Source organism: Eleutherodactylus coqui, chromosome 1, assembly GCF_035609145.1.
Source record: "Eleutherodactylus coqui strain aEleCoq1 chromosome 1, aEleCoq1.hap1, whole genome shotgun sequence".
In the NCBI taxonomy this organism is placed as follows: domain Eukaryota; kingdom Metazoa; phylum Chordata; class Amphibia; order Anura; family Eleutherodactylidae; genus Eleutherodactylus; species Eleutherodactylus coqui.
The window spans coordinates 104,224,426-104,248,373 of NC_089837.1; the positions used below are offsets into that span (position 1 = coordinate 104,224,426).

Consider the following 23,948-nt stretch of genomic DNA (forward strand, 5'->3'; position numbering starts at 1 on the left):
CTAGTAGTTTACGTAAAACCACCGTGTGTTAAAATATACCGTAAGCTTTTTGCCAGAGCTCTTGAGGGAAGCGCACTCAAAGCTCTTTCTCCCATGTGCTAATAAAACCTGGGACTTCGGCCTCTGTCTCACGAATCAACAGCAACAAAAGAAATCAGATGCTTAGGAGAATCTGAGGACAAGCATAATTCTTTGAAGGGAGTGAGTGACTTATTTATGTGCAAAGTCCCTTAACTGAAAATATTGCATCCAAGCCCCAGGTGGAACTCCAGTATCTGCAAAGAAGTCCATCAGAGGGCTTAGACTCAACCAGGGTAAGTTTTTCTCCGCTGCGGTATAAGGTTACTGGGGAAGGAAAAAAGGGTGGAACTATCTATAGTGGCTTCAAATTGGGGATTCGTTACAAGAGGTGTAAGTGGGCCTGGAGAGGGAATCAAATTGTTTTTGGGGACGAATCCGGAGCAAATCTTTTAATGGAGTAAGGAATGGGATAGATATTTCCCGAGGAAATTACCAGGTATCCAGAACACACCCTGGTGCATTTGTACACACAATTTAGAAGATCAGTGGTTTACTAGGTTTAGAACACAGAAATATTGACTTTGTAGTATAGAGAGAAGTCCTGGAGACTCATACCACCAGACTCCTTCGTGTTTGTAAGTAGGTTATACTCCTACTTACGCCTGATAATATTCATAGTGTTTTGAGCCATTTAATGTACAAAAACCCGCAACCTACATAACCAATCTTTTACAGAAATGCGCTGTGCTCGGGGTTCTCGGCAAAGAGGTAGGAATCTATCGTAGCACCGTCCAATAACTACAAAAGGGAAAAAGAGGAGATAAAAATAAGTAATGGGGCGGGGCAAGTGGATTCAAAATAGGAACCTCTATCGTAAAGCAAAGAATACAAGTCTACCCTGAGTCTTAAGTAAGTATCAAGAAAATAGGTTGCGGAACTCCAGTGAGAATTCAAAGCCAATCCACTGTTGCCACACTGACCAGAAATTTATTTGTGTCCCTGGAGTGTTCTGTGCATAGGGCCGCCATATGGCATATGTGGGACAATTCCTGCTGCCATCCTGACATTGAGGGAACAACGGTGGTTCGCCAGTGGTGCGGAATGACCGTTCTAGCTGCAGTCAGACAAAAGCGAAGTAAGGCCTTCTTTTGTACATTAATTGATCTAGACAGTATGGGAAGCACAACCTGTGGGGTATTGTCAATCTTTTTCTGGCTGATTAGGTTATATGAGAGAATATTTTGTCCCAGAAAGGCCTCAACAGGTTGCAACTCCACCAGACGTGTTGTAGTGCCCCTATCAGTTCCACAACACCAACACACCTCAGGGACAAAAGGGAAAATAGCAGGAAGGTGGGTTGGATATTTGTACCAACTAATCAAAATTTAGTTTGTTTTTTTTTTTTGTTTTTTTTCTTGAGCAGCACAGGGCATGGATAATTTAGGTGGAAAGATAAACTCCTTCTGCAAGTCATTTTATGAGATTGTGTCACCCTGCACCTAATCCCAAGCATGTATCAAAAGCCCATATATCAGGGCTATTGTTATGTGTTGGAGGGGACTCTTGGGTAAACAGATTCTCAAAGGGCATGAAGGTGGATTCAAAAGCATTTCTGTTGCCTTAAGTGGTAAAGAAAGAACGCAACTGTGCACCAGCCAGCATATCCACAGAGCAGAGGCAAGACACCCGACAGGTAAGCCACGGGTCACTGCAGGGGCACAGGGTCGCTGGGAGAATCTCGCTGTTGGAATCTAACCTGGCCGTCTGCATTCACCCTTAAGGTGAATACTCACGGACGGATTTCTACCGCGTTTCCCGCAACGGAAATCTGCACAAGAATTCCGCAGCTGTTAGGTTCTATTGAACCTAATAGCTTTCTGCCTACCAATGCTCACATGCAGAGGTACTGATGTATCTTGTCTACGCCGGAAGCTAGGGGCTGACCGGCCTTAGCTGGAGTTGACGCCCCCCCCCCCCCCTTCACGCCCCTAGCTTCTAATTGGCTAATGGTCTGTCTGCTGTCCTGTCCTCACATTTACTTCTCTATCAATTCATCCCTCTGCAAGCCAGCGGCGATAGGCAGCAGAATACAGCGACTGAAAGCCACCGGGGGATGGAGGTGTGAGCCGGCGTCCAGCCAGCACAAGACTGCGGCTGAGACATGCCTGGGGACCGCTGTGGATTAGGACTGTCACAGCGGAGGTAGTAAGGCAACTTCAGCAGGAACACTGACATTGGGGCCAGGAGCACAGCCGGCGCTTAAGCTGACCCTGACAGCAGCGGGGTTCCCCAGCGCAAATGACAGGCCACACACTGACAGCAGCGGGGTCACTATCTGATACGTACAGCATCGGTGTTAACAGGGGACATGGGAGCCGCTGCACAGATGCCAGAACAGACACTGGGACATGGGAGCTGCTGCAAGGATGCCAGGCTAGAAACTGACAGCAGCAGCATTGGCAGTGCATATGGGAGGCGATATAGCAGATGGGTTTCCGGGCCAGATAACAGTGGACATTGGACTGACAGCGGGTTAAGCCAATCGGCAACTGTGGGCGTCAACTGCACCTCCAGAATCTCAACCCACCCAACCCAGGTCTCCACCCATACATCTGGTGGAGACAAGATACACCAATACCACATGCGGAAGTCTACCGTGGATTTCCGCAGCGGGAAATAAATCGTGGCATGTTCTATTTGCTGCGGGAGGTCTCCATTAATATACAATTAATGGAGACTGCGGAATTCCGCAATCACCAGCAAGCACTTTTTTGTTTTTAATGCCGATACTCCCACGGCGTAAATCCACAGGCATATCCCGCAACGCCTGTGGGCATGAGCCCTACATGTGACAAACAATATGAGGTGTTTTTGTTTGTAATTAAATAGTTTTTATCCTTTCATGCTGCAAAAAAATAATAAACATAAATTGTCTAGTTTGCCCTTAATAAAGATGGCCTCCACTAGACTAAAAAAAAAACCCAAACGGATCCAACCATTTTCTCAACAGTAGGGGGAGCAGGATCATACCATTCACCTACAGGAAAGAGAAACCAGTGGAGGCAGAAAGCAGGTATATTTAGCCTGTGTTCTAATGATTTCATGCTTGGTTTTTAATTGTTTCTGCCTGAATTAACTGTAGATGCACTCCCAAATGTATCACTGCAGCCTAGAGAGCCCGGAAGGTGGCCTGATAGTAGCAGCTGAAGTGAGTGTTCTGTGCAGGACTGCAGCAGGTCAGGCTGTCAGCAACCTGCAGCTGGGATCACACACAAAGCTTATTTCATTGCTTTTTTTTTTTTTTTTAAAGAAAAAGTCCGAACTCTGTTTCAGTCTGTGCATTTTTATAATCGGGGGGTCAAGAGGAGAGAAAATACAGTAAAATCCTTTTAATCTTGCATGAAATAGGCAAATATTCTGGACTCTTTTGCCCACTTTCAAAAAATCATAACACTTTTATTTTTCTGTAGCTGTATGGTAGCTGTCTGAGGGCTTGTTTTTTACGGAATAAATTGTATTTTTCAATGGTACAATTTAAAGGGAACCTGTCATGTCCCCACAGCACCGTAAACTAACTTGATGGGTGATGTATTTTTTTATGCTCCTGCGATCCACCACTGTCGTCCTCTTAAGATCATGCAGCGCTGGAAAATCGGATCTTTTCAGAGACTGGTGCGCAATTTCCCATAGACTTATGCAAGAACGCGCGCATACGGGACTCTGGAAAATAGTCAGATTTTATGCCTGTGCCAGGATTTCAGAGGAGGGACAAACCGCTGGATCCAGGGAACGGGTAAGTATAAAAAATACATCACCCGGCTTCCTGTCACATTCCCTAATACCACCATAACTCAGTTTATGATGCTGCGGGGATGTGACCGGTTTCTTTTAATGTACCATAAAATCTACAGAAAAAACTATTTTGCTATTTTTGGGTAAAGAAGTGTCTTGTTTTTACAGCCTACACACTGCGGCAAAAATGACATGGTAGCTTTATTCTGTGGGTCAGTACAATGACGATAATACTAAATGTATACAGTGTTTCTTTGGCTGTACTACTTTAAAAATATAAAATATCTAAAAGAAAAAAAAATTACGTTCTGTCACCATCTTCTGACTGTTATAACTTTCTGTTGATGGGTTGGTGTGCGGGTTCATTTTTTGCAGAATGCCCCGTGGTTTCAATTGGTTCCATTTTTGAGTACATGTGACTTTTTGATAATTTCATGAAATCTCATTTAAAAATTCTTTTCTTGGAGATGGGGTGACCAAAATATACAATTCTAGTGTTGTGTATTTTTTCTCTTTTGACATTCACTGTGCGAGATAAGTAATGCATCATTTTAATAGCTGGACTTTTATGGAAGCAGCAATTCAAAAACGTTTTGAGTTTTTTTGCTTTGACTTTTTTTTACTGTTAATACAGAAAAAGGTTTTGTTTTTTTTTACTTTTTAATATCTTTTTTACAATCATCAAAACTATTTTTTTACTTTTTTTCTAGTCTCCATAGGAGACTTGAACTTGCGATCATTTGATTGCTTATACTATATACTGCACTACTTCAGTAGTGCAGAATGTGGTATTTCTGCAGATATTGTATTAAAGGAGTTTTCCATGCAAATTACTATTGAAGATCTATCCTCAAAAGTGGTAGACCCCAGCTGATCAGGCACCCACTGTCAGCGCAACAAAACACAGGGGTCGAAGCAGAAGCACTTGGCTCTGACCCTTTGTTAGTGGCTGGTAGAGATGAGTGAGTATACTCGCTAAGGACAATTGCTCGATCGAGGGTAACAGGTGAGTTGCGGCAGTCAGCGGGGGGGGGGGGGGGGGAGAGAGAGATATCTCCCCTCCGTTCCTCCCCGCTCTCCCCTGCAGCTCCCCGCCTGCCGCCAGCAGCCGAATCTTTGCTCCCGAGTGGGCAGGTACTCGCTAAGGGCAATGCTCGCTCGAGCAATTGCCCTTAGCGAGTATACTCGCTCATCTCTAGTGGCTGGCACTTGTAATTGCAGGAGCAGCAGTCATTGATTTTAATGGGAGCTGTACCTGCAATAACAAGTGTCATCCATTACATAGGGGTCGGAACCAACTACTACTTCTTCGACCCCTGTGTATTATAGCGCTGACAGCAGGCGCTGTGAAGGCTGATTAGCTGAGGTACACCACTCTGGACCCTGGCCTATCTTGAGGATAGGTCATCAATAGTATTTGCATAGAAAACCCCTTTAAGACTGGCCACAGGCCAATGATAATAGATAGAAATCCTTAAGACCTGGGACTTGAGGTGTCTGCAATGCTTTGATGGTTTCTGTGAGTGCCACTGATATCTCTTTTGGTTTGCTCTATGTTGTGCTGTAGAGCGCAATGTGGAAGGTATTACATGATAGAACTAATGTGTATTTCCCATAGGTTAAACATGAGCTATTTTGGGCTCAAGGTGGTGACCTCCAGAAAATTTTGGGATGCAGCGAAGATGGTTTACCCTCGATGTGGACAGATTGCCTCATTGTTAAGCTATAGATTTATGAGTCAAGCAAAGGAGCCACCACTGACTGCAGAGCGGTACCAAGTGTCCCGTCTGCCTTATTCAGAAGTCTCAGTCGATGATGTTCGGTACTTCCAAAAAATAATCCCTGGTAGAGTTGTCACTGAGGAAGGTGAATTAAAAGTTCATAATATTGACTGGTTACGGACAGTGAGAGGTAAGGAAATAATTATTTTATTTATGCTTCAAAAGGGTATAATATGGGGCAATAATTGGGTAAGTTAAGGGGAGTAGCTAAAAGCTCATAGGCCGTAGTGCAAGAGATCAGCTTGGGTCCCCATTCCCTACAGCTACTCTTGGCTATAGTCTACTCAGAATTTTCCTCTGCATTACTGGGTCTCTTAAGGAGGTTGTTCGTTAGTATTTGAAATTACAAGTTTTCACTGGATGGGAGAAAACTGATAGATCGGTGGGGGTCTATCCACTGGGACCCCCACTGATCCCGAGAAAAGGAGACCCGTGCCACCCCTATTTCTCCATGTAGAATTGCTTATTCCTATTTTCCTTACGCTGAAGTGAATAGGCCGCTAGGTGCACATGCATGGTCGCAGCTTCATTCATTCCAATGGGCAGACAGAGATAGCCGAGCATAGCGCTCTGCTATTTCCGTAAGTCTTATTGAAATGAATGGAGTGGCATCACACCATTCGTTTCAATGGGGCGACAAAAACAGCCAAGCATAGCACTGTTATCTGTCTGCCCCTTTAAGATGAATGAAGCTGCAGCCACACATGTGCAACCATGCATGTGTGCTGCAGCGTTAGGAAAATAGGAATAGGTGATTCTGCACTGAGAAATAGGAGGGACACAGGTCTTCCATTCTCTAGATCAGTAATGGTCCTAACGGATGGACCCCCACCGATCTATCAGTTTTCACCCAACATGGGTTCCCTGTTCTCAGGATCAGTGGTGGTCCCACCAATCTATCAGTTCTAACCCATTCAGTGGATGGGTGAAAAATAACTTGGTCAATCCCTTCTAACCCCTTAATGACACGGCCTATTTTGGCGTTGAGGACCAAGCGATTTTTGGTATTTTTCCATCTCCATTTTTCAAAAGCCATAACTTTTTAATTTTTCCGTCGACGTGGCCTTATAAGGGCTTGTTTTTTGCGTGGTAAGCTGTAGTTTTTATCGGTGCCACTTTTGGGTACATAGACTATATTGTAAAACTTTTATTATTTTTTTTTATGATAACAGGGAGAGAAAACGCATCAATTCTGCCATAGATTTTTTTTTTTTTTACAGCGTTAATCATGCAGCATAAATGACACACACAATTTTTTCTGCGGGTCGGTGCAGTTACAACGATACCAAAATTCTTATATGTTTTTAGGTTTTTACACTTTTTTGCAATAAAACCCCTTTTTTTTGGCAATCTTTTTTTTTTTTTTTTTTCTCTATAGCTGCATTCAAAGTCCTGTAACTTTTTTATTTTTCTATGTACGGAGCTCTATAAGGGCTTATTTTTTGCGAGACGAGCTGTAGTTTTTGTTGGTTCCATTTTGGGGAATGTACGGCTTTTTTGATCACTTTTATTGCATTTTTTTGGGAGGCAAAATGCTAAAAATTTGCATTTTGCCTCTGTTTTTTAGCGTTTTTTGTTACGCTTCTTGCCGTACAAAATAAAATGCATGTTCAACTTTTTGTACACGTTGTTACGGACATGTCAATACCCAATGTGTGGGGTTTTAATTTTTTTTTTACCTTTTTTTATGTTAATATTAGAAAAAGCATAAAAAAAGGGGTTTTTCTACATTTTTCTTTTCTTTTTTTTTTTTACACTATTTTAGTCCCTCTGAGGGACTTGCAGCACTGTGCTTATGATCGCTGTTATAAGGCATGGCAGAGCTACTGCTCTGCCATGCCTTATCGCTTATACAGCGATCATAGGCAATACAGGACGCCAGTGTCTGGCGTCCTGTTGCCATGGTGACAGGCCGGGCTCTCGCGATGACATCGCGAGTGTCGGCCGGAGACACAGAGGGAGTGCGGTCCCTCTGTGAACTCTTTATCGCTGTTGCAGCGGGACACCGGCTGTGACTGACAGCCGGCTCCCTCTGCGGGATAGCGCGGGATCTTATGTGATCTCGCGCTATCCCCAGGACATACCGGTACGTCCTGTTGCGGGAAGTACCAGGCTCCCAGGACGTACCGGTACGTCCTGGGGCGGGAAGGGGTTAAATAAGCCATTGATGCAGTACTGGCAAACAGGGGTGTTGCTAGGGTCTCAAAAGATTAGGGGCACAAGCCTCAAGACATATGCTTTACACACCAGAAACAAATACAGCTGCTCAAATACAGCAGTTCAGCTCTAGTATACCTCTATAATACAGTCACCAAGTAATACTGTCTGATACTAATTCTAGACAGGATTAGTGATTGCAGTGCAGTTACCTCCAGTGACCACAGATGGCATAACGTTTTATTAGAGTCAATTTTCCTTTTTTTCGCTATCCAAACCCAGATTACCATGAAGACTTTTAGTCAAGACTTGTCTGCACACTCTCCCCATCCTGCTGCTACACCAATGCCCCTCTCATCTCTCCATAGTAATAGCAATAGTGCCCCATACAGCACTAGTGACCCTTTTTGTACCCTACAAAGTAATAGTGCCTCTACACAGTAATACTTCCTACATTGTGCCCACCACAATAAAAAAGTGCCTCCTCTGTGCACTACAGTAGTAATCCGCTCCTTTATAATAATTTTCCTTTATACCCCACATTGTAATTTGAGACCCCAAATAATGCTCCTTTTGAGCTTTTCACTTAAGTGACCCCATAAAGTAATTAAGTCCCCAAATAAATCCCTCTGCCCTTGAAGTAATAGTGCCCTTTTAAAATAATTGAGCTCCAAATAGTACCCTTTCTGTGCCCCCAAAGTAATAGTGCTCCCTAAAGGTAATTGAGCAACTAAATAGTTTCCCCATGGTAATGGAGCCCTGTTTGTGTCTTCCTGTAGTCCACGACCACTGCAGACCCAAAGCAACAGTGCAGGACAAAGTTTCACTTAGCTGCTACTGACTTACATAGTGTTCCAGTGAGCATAACCTGACTACTTCTCCAGGTCTTCGGCACTTAGAGCACATACTCTGAGACTGGGCTAGGGGAGGTAAGACATTGCCACGCTTTGTAAGATTGCAGTGGCTAAGAGTTAAACTTTGCCCAGTTATCGGGTCCAGTGAGGGCTCAGTGATGGGAGCCCTGAATGTTGATGTGATGAGAGAGGCCTTTGGGCCCCCCTGGCATAGGGTCCCAGCAACAGTTGTTTCCCCTACAGCTATTTCATGGGGTGCAATACATTTTTAACCCTTTCCAATCCACTGTCTGACCTGTGAAGACATTATGATTTAAGGCTGTACAGCTCCGATGTTGGAAGATGTCCGTTGGGGTTCTCTTACTGTATATTCCCAGCCTCTCTGCTGTCAGAGCCTATCCAACGTGTCACCTCATGCAGTACTGGCTTTAGCCAGCAGATAGCGCTGTTGTATAACAGCAGAATAAGAGTAAGCCCCCTAGGAAAACCAGGATACAAATTGGATTGGAAAGGGTTATTGCACAATGTCCACAAATAGCCTACAAAGTTTATGACACAATTAAAAATGGACATGCTCATGTTCGGTATAGATGGAGTGTAGACCCTTGGAATACTTACCTCTGGAGCACCAGTCTCATACTGGTGTCACCTTGCAGCTTATTACTGTGCCAGTACACTCTTGAGCACTAGCACAGTAATAAGGTCATCACAAAATTACCCGCAGTGTTATTCTTGCCACATAGCCATGTCCATAAGATGGAAGCTTATATTATTCCTTCTTGGTGGTAGAGTTCCTTAATATTGGCAAATGTGAAGATCTTGTTCGCATTTGTAAAGCTGTAGAAGAGAATACATATAGAGCTGGAAATATGACTTTGGTTTTATTTTATGTAACAGTATTTTATGCCTTTTCAGGACATAGCAAAGTACTTTTAAAGCCTCAGACTACAGAAGAGGTTTCCCAGATCCTGAAGTAAGTGTTTCTATTGTAGGTTTCCCATGTGGAGATAATATTACTAAACATTACAGTGGGCAGTACTGTGTGATATACCAAGCAGGTATATGTCAATAGACATTTTTATGCTGCTCTTCCCTATCCAATTGGCTACGGCAAAAAAGTAGTTTTTTTATTATTATGGTAGATTGTGTGTTAAACTGGTGTACATATGCATATGTTGGAGGTTTATGTTTTGTACATGCAGTGTCCTACCAAAAGTAATTTGACACCTGAGCAAAAATGAAAAGTAGTATTTATCTACATATATTAATGCTTAGTGGAGGCTCCTTTGGCCCCAATTTCATCGGATACTCTTTGGCATACTTTCTACAAAGGTCTGATACACTTCAGTTGGTGTTTCCCTCCATTCATCCTGAAAATGTCTGGTGAGTTCTCTTAAAGAAGATGGATGCTGTTCATATTTCCTAACAAGACATTGTTCAGTAGGGTTCAGGTCGGGACTCTGTGCAGCCAGTCTAATCGTGGAAATTCCATATACTCATACCGACATAAAACGGCATTGGATTTGTGACGAGGCGCGTTATCTTGTTGGAAGTATTGCTGACCATTCCCAAAGTATTGCCACATCGTCAGCAGCACATTATTGTCTTGAATGGTAGGGTACACCTCCGTGTTCATAGTTCTTGTGACTACAACCAACAGACCAACACTATGCCATATAAAACATCCCCAGACTGTAACAGAAGCTCTGCTGTACTTAACTGTTGGCACAACAGACTCGGGCAAAAGGGATTTTCCACACCCAGGTGGATCCATCTGATGTGAAGATGGAGTAGTGTGATTCATCACTCCATAGAACATTCTTCCATTGCTCAACTGGCTAATAATGACGCTCCTTTTACTATTGTAGATGGACTGATGCATCTTCTTTGAAAGAAGTCGCCAGAAATTTGCAAGATGAATGAAGGGAAATACCAGCTGAAGTGTTTTAGATGTTAGTAGATTGGATACTGTCTGTGGCATACTATGTCATTAGGGTCAAAAGAGCCTCCATTTTGTATTAACATATGTAAATAAATGCTATTAATTCTTGCTCAGGTGCCCTCTTACATTTGCTAAGATAGTATAGGTTGGAAGATTTACACTGGTTGTATGCTGAATGTAAGAGACAAACATGTGAACAAAACCTTATATATAATGACCATTCCAAGTTTCTTTGGTATAATGAAAACAAAGATCTGGTACCGTGTTAGCCAGTAGAGCAAAATGTGATTGTTCTCAGCAAGAGAAACCACGTAATCTTGTAGATATGATACCTTTTAATGGCTAACAAAAATACATGATGTAATAATAGCGAGCTTCCGAACCAACGCAGGGTTCTTCTTCAGGCTTATGGATTGGATCTGAAGAGGCATGAATACTTATACACACTTATAACATACATGTGACAAGGCACAGATATGGATGTGATTGGTTCGCACTTAAAAGGAATTCTGCAACAGCAAACAAACTTTTTTTGTCTAGGCACTGATAGCGGAGTGAAAGTTTTATGGTCCCTAAATTACTGTTGGAGGGGGAAAAGTCAGCAGGCTTGAATTGCTACAAGAGATACACAAACATTTTTAGCTAAACACTGATAAGGGATTGAAAGTTAATGGTCCCTGAACTACTGTTGATGGGGGTCTTATCTGTATAATAAATGTCTCACACTTCTCATTCACGCATAAATCCTGGGGAATAATTTAACCCAGTATTCAGCGTGTCAAAGGTTGTTATCAATTTATATTCCCAAATTCTTCTGTGGTTTTGTGACTTGAAACCACCCTTCAATATTCTGTGGTTTTTGAAGGGTGGTTTCAAGTCACAAAACCACAGAAGAATTTGGGAATATAAATTGATAACAACCTTTGACACGCTGATTACTGGGTTAAATTATTCCCCAGGATTTATGCGTGAATGGGAAGTGTGAGACATTTATTGCACAGATAAGACCCCCATCAACAGTAATTCAGGGACCATTAACTTTCACTCCCTTATCAGTGTTTAGCTAAAAATGTTTGTGTATCTCTTGTAGCAATTCAAGCCTGCTGACTTTTCCCCCTCCAACAGTAATTTAGGGACCATAAAACTTTCACTCCGCTATCAGTGCCTAGACAAAAAAAGTTTGTTTGCTGTTGCAGAATTCCTTTTAAGTGCGAACCAATCACATCCATATCTGTGCCTTGTCATAAGTATGTATGTTATAAGTGTGTATAAATATGCATGCCTCTTCAGATCCAATCCATAAGTCTGAAGAAGAACCCTGCGTTGGTTCGGAAGCTCGCTATTATTACATCATGTATTTTTGTTAGCCATTAAAAGGTATCATATCTACAAGATTACGTCGTTTCTCTTGCTGAGAACAATCACATTAAGTTTCTTTGGAATACATCTAATTTCTACAAAAAGTCTATAGTCACATTATTCCACTTCTCTCCTTGTGCCTGCAGGTATTGTAATGAAAGGGGCCTGGCTGTAACGCCTCAGGGAGGAAACACAAGCTTAGTTGGGGGTAGCGTCCCTGTGTTTGATGAGATCCTCATCTCTACTGCTCTCATGGACCAGGTGATCAGCTTTGATGATGTTTCTGGTGAGTTTTTGGATTCAATTCTAGTTCAGTTCTGCCATCTTTTATTCTCTGAGATCTTGTGAAATACATTCTACTGAACCAAGTGGTTGTTGGGTAAATTGTATACCTAAATTGTTGAATGGTGACAGGAATCAAGGGTGTAACTACATAGGATGAGGCGGTAGTACTCAGGTCCTAGTATCTGATGAGGCCTAAGGCTCTTCAGCCGCATAGGAAAACACCGGTAGTATAAATGACACCTGGGGGCCTGCTTACAGATTTTGCATTGTGAATAATAATAGGGAACCTTCATAAAAATCATATTGATCTGTGGCGCTATATGTAGGTACTCCAGTGAAAGTCATGTGTGCCTCTGAAAATGTGCCCCTTTGAAATTCAGGATGCTGTCAGTAATTCATGGAAGATATACTGCACAGAGGAAATTGGCCATTCTAGTTTCTGCAACTGAGTGTGCAAAACATGAATAGGTAATTTCGTGGAGGGTTAATAGCAATAGTAAATTTTAATAGTAAACACAACCACTTTCTTTCTAAATCTAATCTTAATAGTGCCTAGGTTCTCAACCTTTGGTATATGTGACAAGCTATGTCTCTAAGGTAGTGATTCTCAACCAGAGTGGCAGCTTCCATGGCACTCAGGCTTGGAAATGATGAGAATCAGTGCCACTCTGCTTGCTCATCACAATGCTGCTGTCCAATAGAAGCCAGATGGAAGTATCGACCACGACTTCCCATTAGCTGCCTTGCCAGAGAGGAGCGGGAGAAGGAGTAAAGCTGTGTCTTCCACCCGAGAATTTAAAAAAAAACATAAATTGGAGATACACTGATATAACTTATTGATATAACTTATTTGAGTACTGGTATTTGGCTTAGGAATGTTAAAAACTACTGTTATAGTAAATGCTAAATTTTTGGGATCATTGGGACACCTCTTTGACACCACCATCCACAAATGCATTAAGAAACAGTTGTCTAGGTGGTGGTCCCCTCAAAGAGGAGGTCAAGATACACCAAAGATAGGAGAATTGAAAGTCCAGCACAAAAATATCTTGCCTAGACAGAACGTGGGCATGCTGAAGAGATGGTCATTTGGGGAGGTTTCACTGTATATTGATCATGTGTATTTATATTTTAGGTGCCCTGGTGTGCCAGGCAGGATGTGTCTTAGAGTCGCTAAACCAGTATCTGGGTGAACGGAGTTACACTATGCCACTAGATCTAGGAGCAAAGGGAAGCTGTCACATAGGGGGCAACCTGGCTACAAATGCTGGTGGTCTCAGACTTCTGCGCTATGGATCCCTACGAGGAACAGTTTTGGGACTAGAAGCCGTAAGAGATTTAATAGGTGTCTAAAATCTTTTGTTCTCCTTTTTTTTTTTTTTTTTTAGTCCTTCATCGTCCTCTTTTACCTGTTGTCAGGTCCTTCCTGATGGATCTATTCTGAACTGTCTGAACTCCCTGCGCAAAGACAACACAGGCTATGATCTAAAGCAGCTGTTCATTGGATCAGAAGGAACTTTAGGCATCATAACTGCCCTATCTATTATTTGCCCACGCAAGCCCAGTGCAGTAAATGTAGCCCTGCTAGGTAAGGTGTCTGATTCTATGAATTCATCAATGTTTTTGTAGAAATGTTTGAGTCATTGAGTTTTTATTGTGGCATACAGGACATATTGAGACAGATAACATACCTACTAATTTCTTTGTTGATGAGAAAGTTCTCCGGTCCCCTGTCATCCAACGTGATCTGACTGACTAGCCGAATATTACTACAGTCCGAAAGTTACAATGTTTATTCTTTCCTATGAAACTGGCTTTGCAGCTCTCATAGGAATGAATAAAGGAAGGCGCTTCTGATCCACCCAGCAGACGCAGGAGTATTCAGGTAGTCACACGGCAGGTCAAGCGTGACAACAGAGGACCTTAGTGGCTCACTCATAAATAAAAGGATCCGTAATTAGATTATCTGCTCTAATATGAGCTGTATGCCAATTGCACCCCAGGTAAACAGTAAAGTTTCCAAGGAGTGGTCCTTTAACCCGATAAGGACTAAGAACCGTAAATGTATGGCTCTTGGTTGTGGACTTTAATCCCGCCAATGTAGCAGGAGCAGGTCAGGACCTGGAGAAGTCAAAAGCCGTTTTTAACCGCTTCTGCTCTCTTGCAGGTTACATAGTGCTCAATGAGAATAGAGAAAGTGGAAGTATCACTTCAACTATTCAACCCGGCTATCACTTGACCGCTGGGTGCCCCATGCTAAGGCTGAACTGCAGACCCAGACCAGCTCTGTTAGTGACTACTGTTACTACAGGGGGATGTGTGCCCCTCTAACTGTGGCTCCTATGGATGCTGCTCCTGTAGATGCCCCAGTTTCAGTGGAAAAGTGTGAAATTAAGAAAAAAAAATGTGAATGATCCCCAGAGGTCTTATATGATGTCATGGGGAACATAGATGTTAAAAAATTGTTATAAAAATAAGTTTAAAAAAAAACTAAATAAAAATGTATATATTGAAAAGAAAACTACCCACTGCTGATGCCAACCTAAACCGTCACCATATGCACCCTGTAATTTGAGACTATACAAATTATATATCAGTGTAAATCTACTAATTTTGACCTTACTTGCTTCCAGATTCTCTAGTTTACAACATGTTGGCTGTTTTACTATATAGGGATTACTGTTAAGAAATTCATCAAACTAGCAACACATATTGAGGGCTGGCCTTATGTTGAATGATGCCCTGCACACTGCCATCTGTTGGAACCACCCACGAACTGCTATATAGTCATAAATTGTGTAAATGGGCCTAACTATAAGCAGCATACATTATGATGCACAATAATAATGATGATGTACAGGTTAATATAGTACACGGTACCTAAATATTAGGGCAGAACAATAGAACCATACAGTGCTCAAATAATAATGCTTCATATATAATGTAACCAAATAACCGTACTATGCAATTTATGGTGGGCACAGGCCTTGGATGGCAGACCATCTGTGGTGCCCGCTTCAGCAGGCACAGTTGAAGCATACTGTACGATTGCACATGCTGATCAGACCTGCTCATAATCTCTTCTTTAAGGGTATGTTCACACATAACAAATTTGCTGCAGATTTTCTGCAGCGGAAACAAATCGCAGCACATTCGCATCAGAATCCACTTCAAAATCTGCACCAATTGAAGGTGTGAAATTTGCTGTGAATCCGCACCAAAAACATCGAAATCCTCACCAAATTTTGTCACTGATTTTGGTGCAGTTTTGCTGCTGATCAGGACACTTGCTGATCAGCTGCACTAAGGCATGTAGCTAACTTCTACTAAAAGCAGACAGCTCTTTTCCCACTGCAGTGACCAGCTTGGTATTGCAGTTCAAGTTTTCATTTGTTCCAATGAGAATTTAGCCTGCAATACCAAAGATAAGAGCTGAATACTGGGGCGGAACATTGTTGAGACAACCAGTGATCTGCTTATCAGGTGACCCTTCTAACAAAAAGGGATTTCCAAAGTGGACAATCCCTTTAAGTGTACTACTTTAGCTAAACCCCTCAACTCGCTATTAAGAGATTAACTAGGCCCAATGTCAATTATAATATCTGCACGGGAGATCTGCAGATCTAGAAACCCATAGGGATGCATTAGCATCCACGGGGCAATTTAATGCATGCGGATATTTATATTTTTTTCCAGCGTGCAGACTGCAGACATGGGAAGAAGTCGCAGCATGCTCCATTTTTCTGCGGATCCCGCAGGGACGGCTTCCATTGAAGTCAATAGAAGCTGTCATATCCGCAGCACAGCCACAGCTGTCATTGTGGCTGTGCCGCGTATCTGCAGGAGAACAGGAGATTCAAGAAAAAAAAGAAAGCTGTGCGCATCCGCCGGGCAGAAGAACGAAGATCTGACCGCGACGGAGGAGATCCCCACAGTGTCCGGACAGGTGAGTAAAGTGTCATTTTTCGCCTCATGACTGCGGGCACGGGTGGAAACCGTTGCGGGATTCAACACTTGGAAACTGTGCGTGCACGTGGATATGATGCCCTAGTGGTAATGCACCCTTACTTTTTGCAAGATTTCTGCAAGACTGACTTTATTGTGCAGACCAAATAAAGGTAAAAGTTTACTTCATTGTGCACCTTGTTATATATTATTTCTGTAATTGGGGTATAAGCCATTGACTGTTTGAGAAACACTATATGCTGTTTAATTGATAGTTGTTATCATTTTCTTCAGGGTGTGAAGATTTCAGCAGAGTTTTGCAGGTGTTCACACTGTGCAGAGATCAACTTGGAGAGATTCTGTCTGCCTGTGAGTTTATGGACTCGGAGTCTATGAGAATTGTGCAAAAACATCTCAAACTTATTAATCCCTTACCAGGTCAGTGATGCCAATGGGATGAGCAGTGCAGATATTGGTAAATAACTGTAGGTTAATGTTGGTATTTTATGATTGCAGACAATGCATTCTACGTATTGGTGGAAACGTCTGGATCTTGTGGTAAGCACGATGAAGAGAAACTCGATATATTTCTGGAGAAGGCGATGGACGCTGGATTTGTGACATCGGGGACCGTAGCTACAGATCAGGGTAAAATAATGGTATGGTCTTTATCTACAGTATGCTACCTGCGGCCTTATAGAGGTTTTCCATGTTTAAGAAACAATGTAATTCTATTGTTTGTACTGTATAGATGCTTCCTAGTTTACCTATGTATTCCTTACAACAGCCCAAGTAGAATTAATTTGTAGATGAGCTTTAGGGCTTATTCACACGTCCGTATATCGGACGGGTTTTCACGCCCGGCCGATATACGCTGTCTCTCTCTGCAGGGGGAGGAGGTGAGCTGGGAGCAGTGCACTGAGCTCCTGCGCCCTCCCTGCCCCTTGCCACTGTTTGCAATGGGAGGGGCGGGATGAGGGTGGAGCTAAATTCAGTCCTGTCCCGCCCCCTCATTGCAAATAGTGTAGAGGGGGTGGGAGCTCAGTGCACTGCACCCGGCGTGGCCCGCCTCCTCCACCTGCAGAGAGGGACAGTGTATCTCGGCCGGGCATGAAAACCCGGCCGATATACACACGTCGGAATATGCCCTTAACGTGTATATAAAATTTTTTTTCTTCTGTCCTGTATGGACTACTTTAAACACTCTATGGCTGCGGTCCTTTAGATCCTAAGGGTGGTTTCACATCTGCTTTGGAGAGTCCGCGTTCCTTCTCCGTTTAGGGAGCAGGGAATGGCTGGGTAGACCCCATGGACTGTGATGGGGTCTCCCCACTTTCCACCCAGCTGTCCGCCTTTTGAATTGAAAAAATAGCACTGCATGCAGCACTTTTTCTTCTGCTATTTGCAGCCAGGTGTACGACGGAACTTCCGTCCGGAGGTTCTAATGCAGATGTTAAGCCAGCCTAATAAAGAACCCAATTTTAACTTAGTAAAGTGAATGCCCCGATGGCACAGGAATTGATTTTGCCACCAATCTGTGCCTGGGAAGGGCAGTCTACATATTCCTGGATGCTTATCAGCATACAGTGATTTTTATGCATAAGGCCCCCTTTACAGGAGTGTATGTGTATTTGCTTGCGCGTGAGCGTAGCGATTGTGCGGAATTAACTATTCTTTTTTTTTTTTGCGCATGCATTATCCTATTCTATTGTACTTTTTGCGACTGCAAGGCACGTTCATTTGTACGTGGCAAACTAAGACATACTGATTAAAATGGCTAATTAGTCTAATGAGTTCTAGATGTGTAATTCTGCTGGAAAAAGAACACAAGATATCACACATCTCCTAGCGCATTGCACACTTATTTGCTCAGCCCCCATTGACATCTTTGGTGCGCAAATACTCAGGAAAATGGAGCATGTTGCGTTTTTTTGTTTGTTTTGTTTTTTTGCGCAACCGAAATGTGCAGGAAAAATATGTGCATGTGAATGCACCTATTAAAATCAATAGGCTCAATTCTCTGTGTATTGCGCATGTAAATTTTGCATGCGCAGATACATCCGTGTGAATCTAGCCTTACTCTGTAGGTAAGGGGTATCGGACTAAAACTTTTCTGTGTGTGCACAAATCCAAAAAAGGCAGCAATAGCCCCACTTGACCATAAAGTTATAATGGTAAATAGCATATTGGTATTCCTATCGGAAAACAAGCAATTCACCAACGTTCAATAGGATATATAGAACCATCTGTATTGAGCAAAGGCAATAAAAATTACAGGTTTTATTTAAAGGGGAATACCATTTATGTACAATAAATACTAGAAAATATCAGATATCCAATTAAACTTTGCACCATGTAGGACAGTGGTGGCGAACCTGTGGCACGCGTGCCAGAGGCGGCACTCAGAGCCTTCCCAGCTGGCACTCGCCGCCGTCGGCTGCTCACCACATTAGTAAATACCTGCAGGGGTGCCGCAGCTGCCCTGCTGGTATTCACTCAGCAACGCTGCTAGAGGCGCTGATTCCGGCGCACACTGTGATGTCAGTGTGCAGCTGGGATCCTCCTCCAACGTCTCCTTCTTGGTTCAGCGAGAGCAGGGGAGGGGAGGAGGTGTCTGGCAGCACGTCACAGTGTGCTCCTAGGATCAGTGGCAGCAACAGCGCCAAGCAGAGGAAATGGGGGGGGGGGAATTTGGGTCTCAGAGGGGGGGGGGCGCTATTACTACAGGGGCCACTGTGGAATGTCACTATTACTACTGGCTACTGTGGGATGTCACTATTACTACTAGGGACGCTGTGAAGTGTCACTATTACTACTGGGGACCACTGTGGGGTGTCACTATTACCGCTGGGGCCGCTGTGGGATGTCACTTTTACTACTGGGCTGATGTGGGATGTCACTTTTACTACTGGGGCCACTGTGGGATGTCACTATTACCACTGAGACCACTGTGTGGTGTCACTATTACTACTGGGGGGCCACTGTGGGATGTCACTATTATGACTGGGGCCACGGTGCGGTGTCACTATTACCGCTGGGGCTGCTGTGCGGGGTCACTATAACCACTAAAGCTGCTCTGGGGGGGGGGTCACCCTTACTGCTAGGGCCGCTCTGGGGGAGGGGGGGGGCAATATCACTGCTGGGATATGTTTACACGAGGTGGAAATGCTCCAGAATGTCCTCAGCGGAAATTTCCGTGGCAAATTCCACAGCATTTCTGCATCCAAAAGGTCTATTTTGAAACAGCCTTGTCCTTTTAAGAACGGAGGTAAAAATCATATGTTGTGATAAGCCCCGCCCCCTCGCGTGTTCGCACTTAACAATAAATAAGTGGGTTTTGAGTTGCAGTTTGGACACTCAATCTCTAAAAGGTTAGCCATCACTGATATAAGGCATCTCTTCTTCAGGAACCATGTAATGGCTACATCATGTCATGTCTGCAGTGCACAGTTAGGGTCCACTGACTCCACTCCTAGAATTTCTTGCTATGTGCTGATTATGTCTGTAAGGTATAGTGGGCCAACTAATGTCCTTTTGGCGCATGTTTATGAGGAATGTGTCAGCATACTCGATTAAATGCGTAAATGACAGGAAAATACTGCAGTTGCATATGACAGGGACAGGTTAAAAGTGGGGCCCCAAAGGCTGAAATATTGCACCAACTAAACAGTCACATTCAGTTGGCGGAGTGCAGTATGCAGAGAACTGCAGTGCCCCCTAAATACTGTACTACAGATATAATTGTGCCATAACTACAGTTATTCCTAAAAATAGATGTCACCCCCACACATTGAAAGTGTTATATTTTGTACCCCAAACAGTAAAAGTGCTCGTACAGAATAATAGTGATCTCCTCAGAACCCACAAGCAGCAATAGTGCCATTTTTGGGGGGTGACAATAATACCCATTATTCTGCCCCTACACAGTAATAATGCTCCTTTCGTGTTCCCTATACAGTCATAATTTAACTTTTACAATATTAATGCCCCCTTTCTACCCCAACATAGTAATGCCGCTATGACTGCTCCTTATAGTCATCCTGTTACACAGACTGCTCCCCATGGCCCCCCTCTTCCACATAGACTTATCACTATTCTTATGCTCCTGTGTCTCACTCACTGCACCCCATGCCCCCTATGTTAACACAGACTGTTTTCATGCACCCCTTTTCCACACAGACTTTTTCCTCACTCATAGAGTCTGCTCCCTGTGCCCTCTGCTGCACAGACTACTCCCCATGCCGCCATCTCTCGCAGACTGCTCCCTGCACCCACTTTTCACACTCCCAGTGAGTCTACCATTCATAGACGTAAACTGAACACTTGGTATTCAGCTTCCTCTTTCTTCCCTGCATTGATTTGGGAGGGGAGAGAGAGGATTGGGTAGATGTAATTTAACAGACTCATAATTCTCTGATTGGGCAGAGCACTTTGTCAGTGCTCTGCTCGATCATTCCCCTGAGAAGGGTTTTTAAGCTGCAGGGAGGGAAGGGGGGTAGCACTCCCTCAACTTTATGCCTGCAGTGAATGGAAACATCAGAAACATTACAGTATTTTTATTGTATAGTAGAAATAAGTTTTATAGGTACTTTTCCAGCATGAGGGACTGCAGGTTAGCACTGTTAACATGCTGCACTGGGTTCTTGGGTTCAAATCAACCCATGGGCGGCACCTCTAGGAACCATATGTTACAAAATAAAACAGAAAAACACCTGATTGTTTTATTCGCTTAATATAAATTTCACTTTCATGTTTGTGCATTGGAGAAAGGGAACTGGGACTGATGTGGGTGATGACCATCTTTGCACAGCAGAATATGCTGTTGCTATATATGTATTAATTAATATTGCAGCCATGTAGTTTTTTATGTTCTAGTTATTTCAACTATTTTGCTGCATTTAACTTGTTTTTTTCCCCTCTATATATTTCATTTCTCTCTTTTCACACAGTCCCTCTGGGCCCTCCGGGAACGTATCACAGAGGCACTAGCGCATGATGGTTATGTCTACAAATATGACCTGTCAATGCCAGTGGAGAAACTCTATGCACTGGTTGAAGAAATAAGGACTCGTTTAGGGTCCTCTGCTCAATGTGTAGTTGGTTACGGACATTTAGGTGAGATATCTCATTGCAGTGCTTTTTCCTTGTTGGTATAGATTTATCACATGCACTTATGAATTAGGATAGTCCTACACATTTGAAGCATAAAACCACTGACAGAACCAGGTGAGACACTTGCCTACATATGGCAACCGTAAGTCCTTGACAAGAATAAAGTTGGCTACAGTATGTCTGATCTCATGGGGAAAAATTAAATACATAAACCTCTAAATTAAAGTGACCCTCTGGCTACTTATATTACCTTCAGTTGGTCTTCTGTGCCATTACCACTCTTGGACCTGTTTTGAGTAGGCCAAAATGGCCATCAAAATTTTCCGACTACCTAATCCACACAATGCATTGGTAGTGTTAGACTATAGATGAACTATACCTGCTCTCTGATTGGACAGCGCTGTTCACGTCATCAGCTCTGGCCCTTCAGAGAATCAAAGCAACACAGAGTGTACATAGGTATGTAGAAGATTGTGACGCCCATCTTGGATGACTGAAAATGGGGTCTGGAACTGGCGAACTGGAGGGGCAGTGGTATGGACGACCAATGGCAGGTAATCTAACCCGACTCCCCTTTGTTCAAGGAACAAGGGCAAAGTGTCACTTTAAACCAGTTTATTGAGATGACATTTAGAGGAAAAGGTTTTATTGTAAGAGAGCTCCAGATGGGTCTGTATTAATGGATATGTTTTACTATTATACTGCAATACAATTGATCTGTTACGGTAGTAATTGCCAACCTCATCATAGCTACTTGTTTTTATATATCACATGTTTGTTCTACAGGTGATGGAAACTTGCATTTAAATATCACAGCAAAGTCGCACAGTGATGCCTTGATGTCGGCCCTAGAGCCATTTGTGTATGAATGGACATCTAAGCATAGTGGCAGTATCAGTGCTGAGCATGGACTGGGATTTAAAAAGAGGGACCACATTTATTACAGCAAGTCCAGAGGAGCAGTACACATCATGCAGCAGATTAAACGTATGCTGGATCCAAAGGGCATCATGAACCCATACAAGACTATCCCTCCAACTGACTGATCAAACCGCTGACATCTAAATTAGCAGTGAACTTGATAATGGATATAATGAAATTCCGATGGTTTTCTAATCCTTCCCCAATATATTGCCTATCTTTTTATAATGTATATACACAATTATTGTATATAACTTGTAAAGTTAAATAATTAATTTTGCAGTTTTACTTGGAGTATGCCATTATTGACCATCCTACACAGAGACTACCTTGTTTCTTTGAAAATAAGACCCTGTCTTATATTAATGTTTGCGCCAAAACAGGCGCTAGGTCTTCTTTTCAGGGGATGTCTTATTATACTTACCTAGCAGGCTCAGCGTGGTCTCTCCCGCTGCTCTCTAGACCTCCCGCGTTCTTGCTGTATTCCTTGGCCACCCACAGAAGATCGCTTCCTGGTTACGGGATTTATAAATCCCACCTCCAGAAATCAATAGCTGTGATTGATTCACTGAGCGCTACATTGATTGGTTCTCGAGCGCTGCTCAGCCAATCACAGCGTTGTGGATTTATGAATTGGTTGAGCCGCTTGATTAATTGGCCAATTCATAAATCCCACCTCCACAACGCGATGGCTGTGATTGGCTGAGCAGTGCTTGAGAACCAATCAATGCAGTGCTCGATGAACCAATCGCAGCCATTGCATTGGTTCATTGAGCGCTGCATTGATTGGTTCTCAAGCACTGCTCAGCCAATCACAGCCATCACTTCCTGGAGGCATCATTTTCTTCTGTGGGCGGCCGAGGACTGCAGCAAACACGCTGGAGCTCTGGAGAGCAGTAGGAGGACCCAGAACACTCCTGCTAGGTAATGTATTGCTTTTTTTTTTATGTAATGCTGCTCAGGCTTATTTTGGGGAAGGATGTATATTTCCAGCCTCCCAGAAAATCCCCAAAGATCAGAGCAGCGCTTATTTTCAGGGAAACAGGTAATCTTAAAGCGAGCCTCCAGTCTTGGGACAAACAAAAATGACCGCACTACTTCTCAAACTACCTGATACACACTGTGTATTAACATGCATCACTTGTATGAAACACTACACGCTGCTTTGATTCGCCAATCCTGCCTAGTTAGAGCAGCATGTAGTGTCTTAGACTACCAATGTATCCTAATGTACAGTGTACAGCGGGTAGTCAGAGAAGTGGTGCGGTCATCTTTGTTTGTCCAGGACCGGAGGGTCGCTTTAACTTTAAACATGTATTTTCACAGGATAGGGAATAACTTGCTAATTGGTGGAGATGCAACGGGTGAAACCCCACCAATCACAAAAATGCAGGGCTGTCATGTTTTAAAGTGTTAGAAGTAAAGATGCACATGTGTACATTCATTCTATTCCCTTCAGTGAGACACTGGATATAGCCGTCCCATTGAAGTGAATAGGCCTGAATTAAAGTAACTTGCTGCCCACACTTCAGGATGCACTGGGGCTGCATTCATGGCATCAGTGGGGGTTATCATCTATTCTGTGCATAGGGGATAACGTGCTGTGGTCGGACAACCCCCTTAGAGGAACACTTGAAATAAACCTAGGAACACTTGAGTTAAGCCTAGTGCAGGACCTGAGATGATGATAATAATTATTTGTATAGCTGGTGTTGCATGCTATAGGAGGGATTCAAGGAACACAAATGGGAGAAAAAAAAACAGACATCCACTTTTTCA

The 23,948-nt window shown here is 43.2% G+C and overlaps 1 protein-coding gene across 1 annotated transcript; it reads left to right on the plus strand.

Moving 5' to 3' along the window:
* The first annotated feature begins 3,041 nt into the window (after positions 1–3,041).
* On the plus strand, positions 3,042–22,457 carry D2HGDH (D-2-hydroxyglutarate dehydrogenase). The gene is made up of 10 exons (XM_066598622.1): positions 3,042–3,094; positions 5,432–5,724; positions 9,521–9,578; positions 12,053–12,192; positions 13,327–13,520; positions 13,611–13,779; positions 16,431–16,574; positions 16,653–16,795; positions 21,086–21,251; positions 22,035–22,457. The coding sequence occupies exons 2-10, from the start codon at positions 5,439–5,441 to the stop codon at positions 22,292–22,294; spliced, it is 1,560 nt and encodes a 519-aa protein (XP_066454719.1). The 5' UTR covers positions 3,042–3,094; positions 5,432–5,438; the 3' UTR covers positions 22,295–22,457.
* The last annotated feature ends 1,491 nt before the right edge of the window (positions 22,458–23,948 follow it).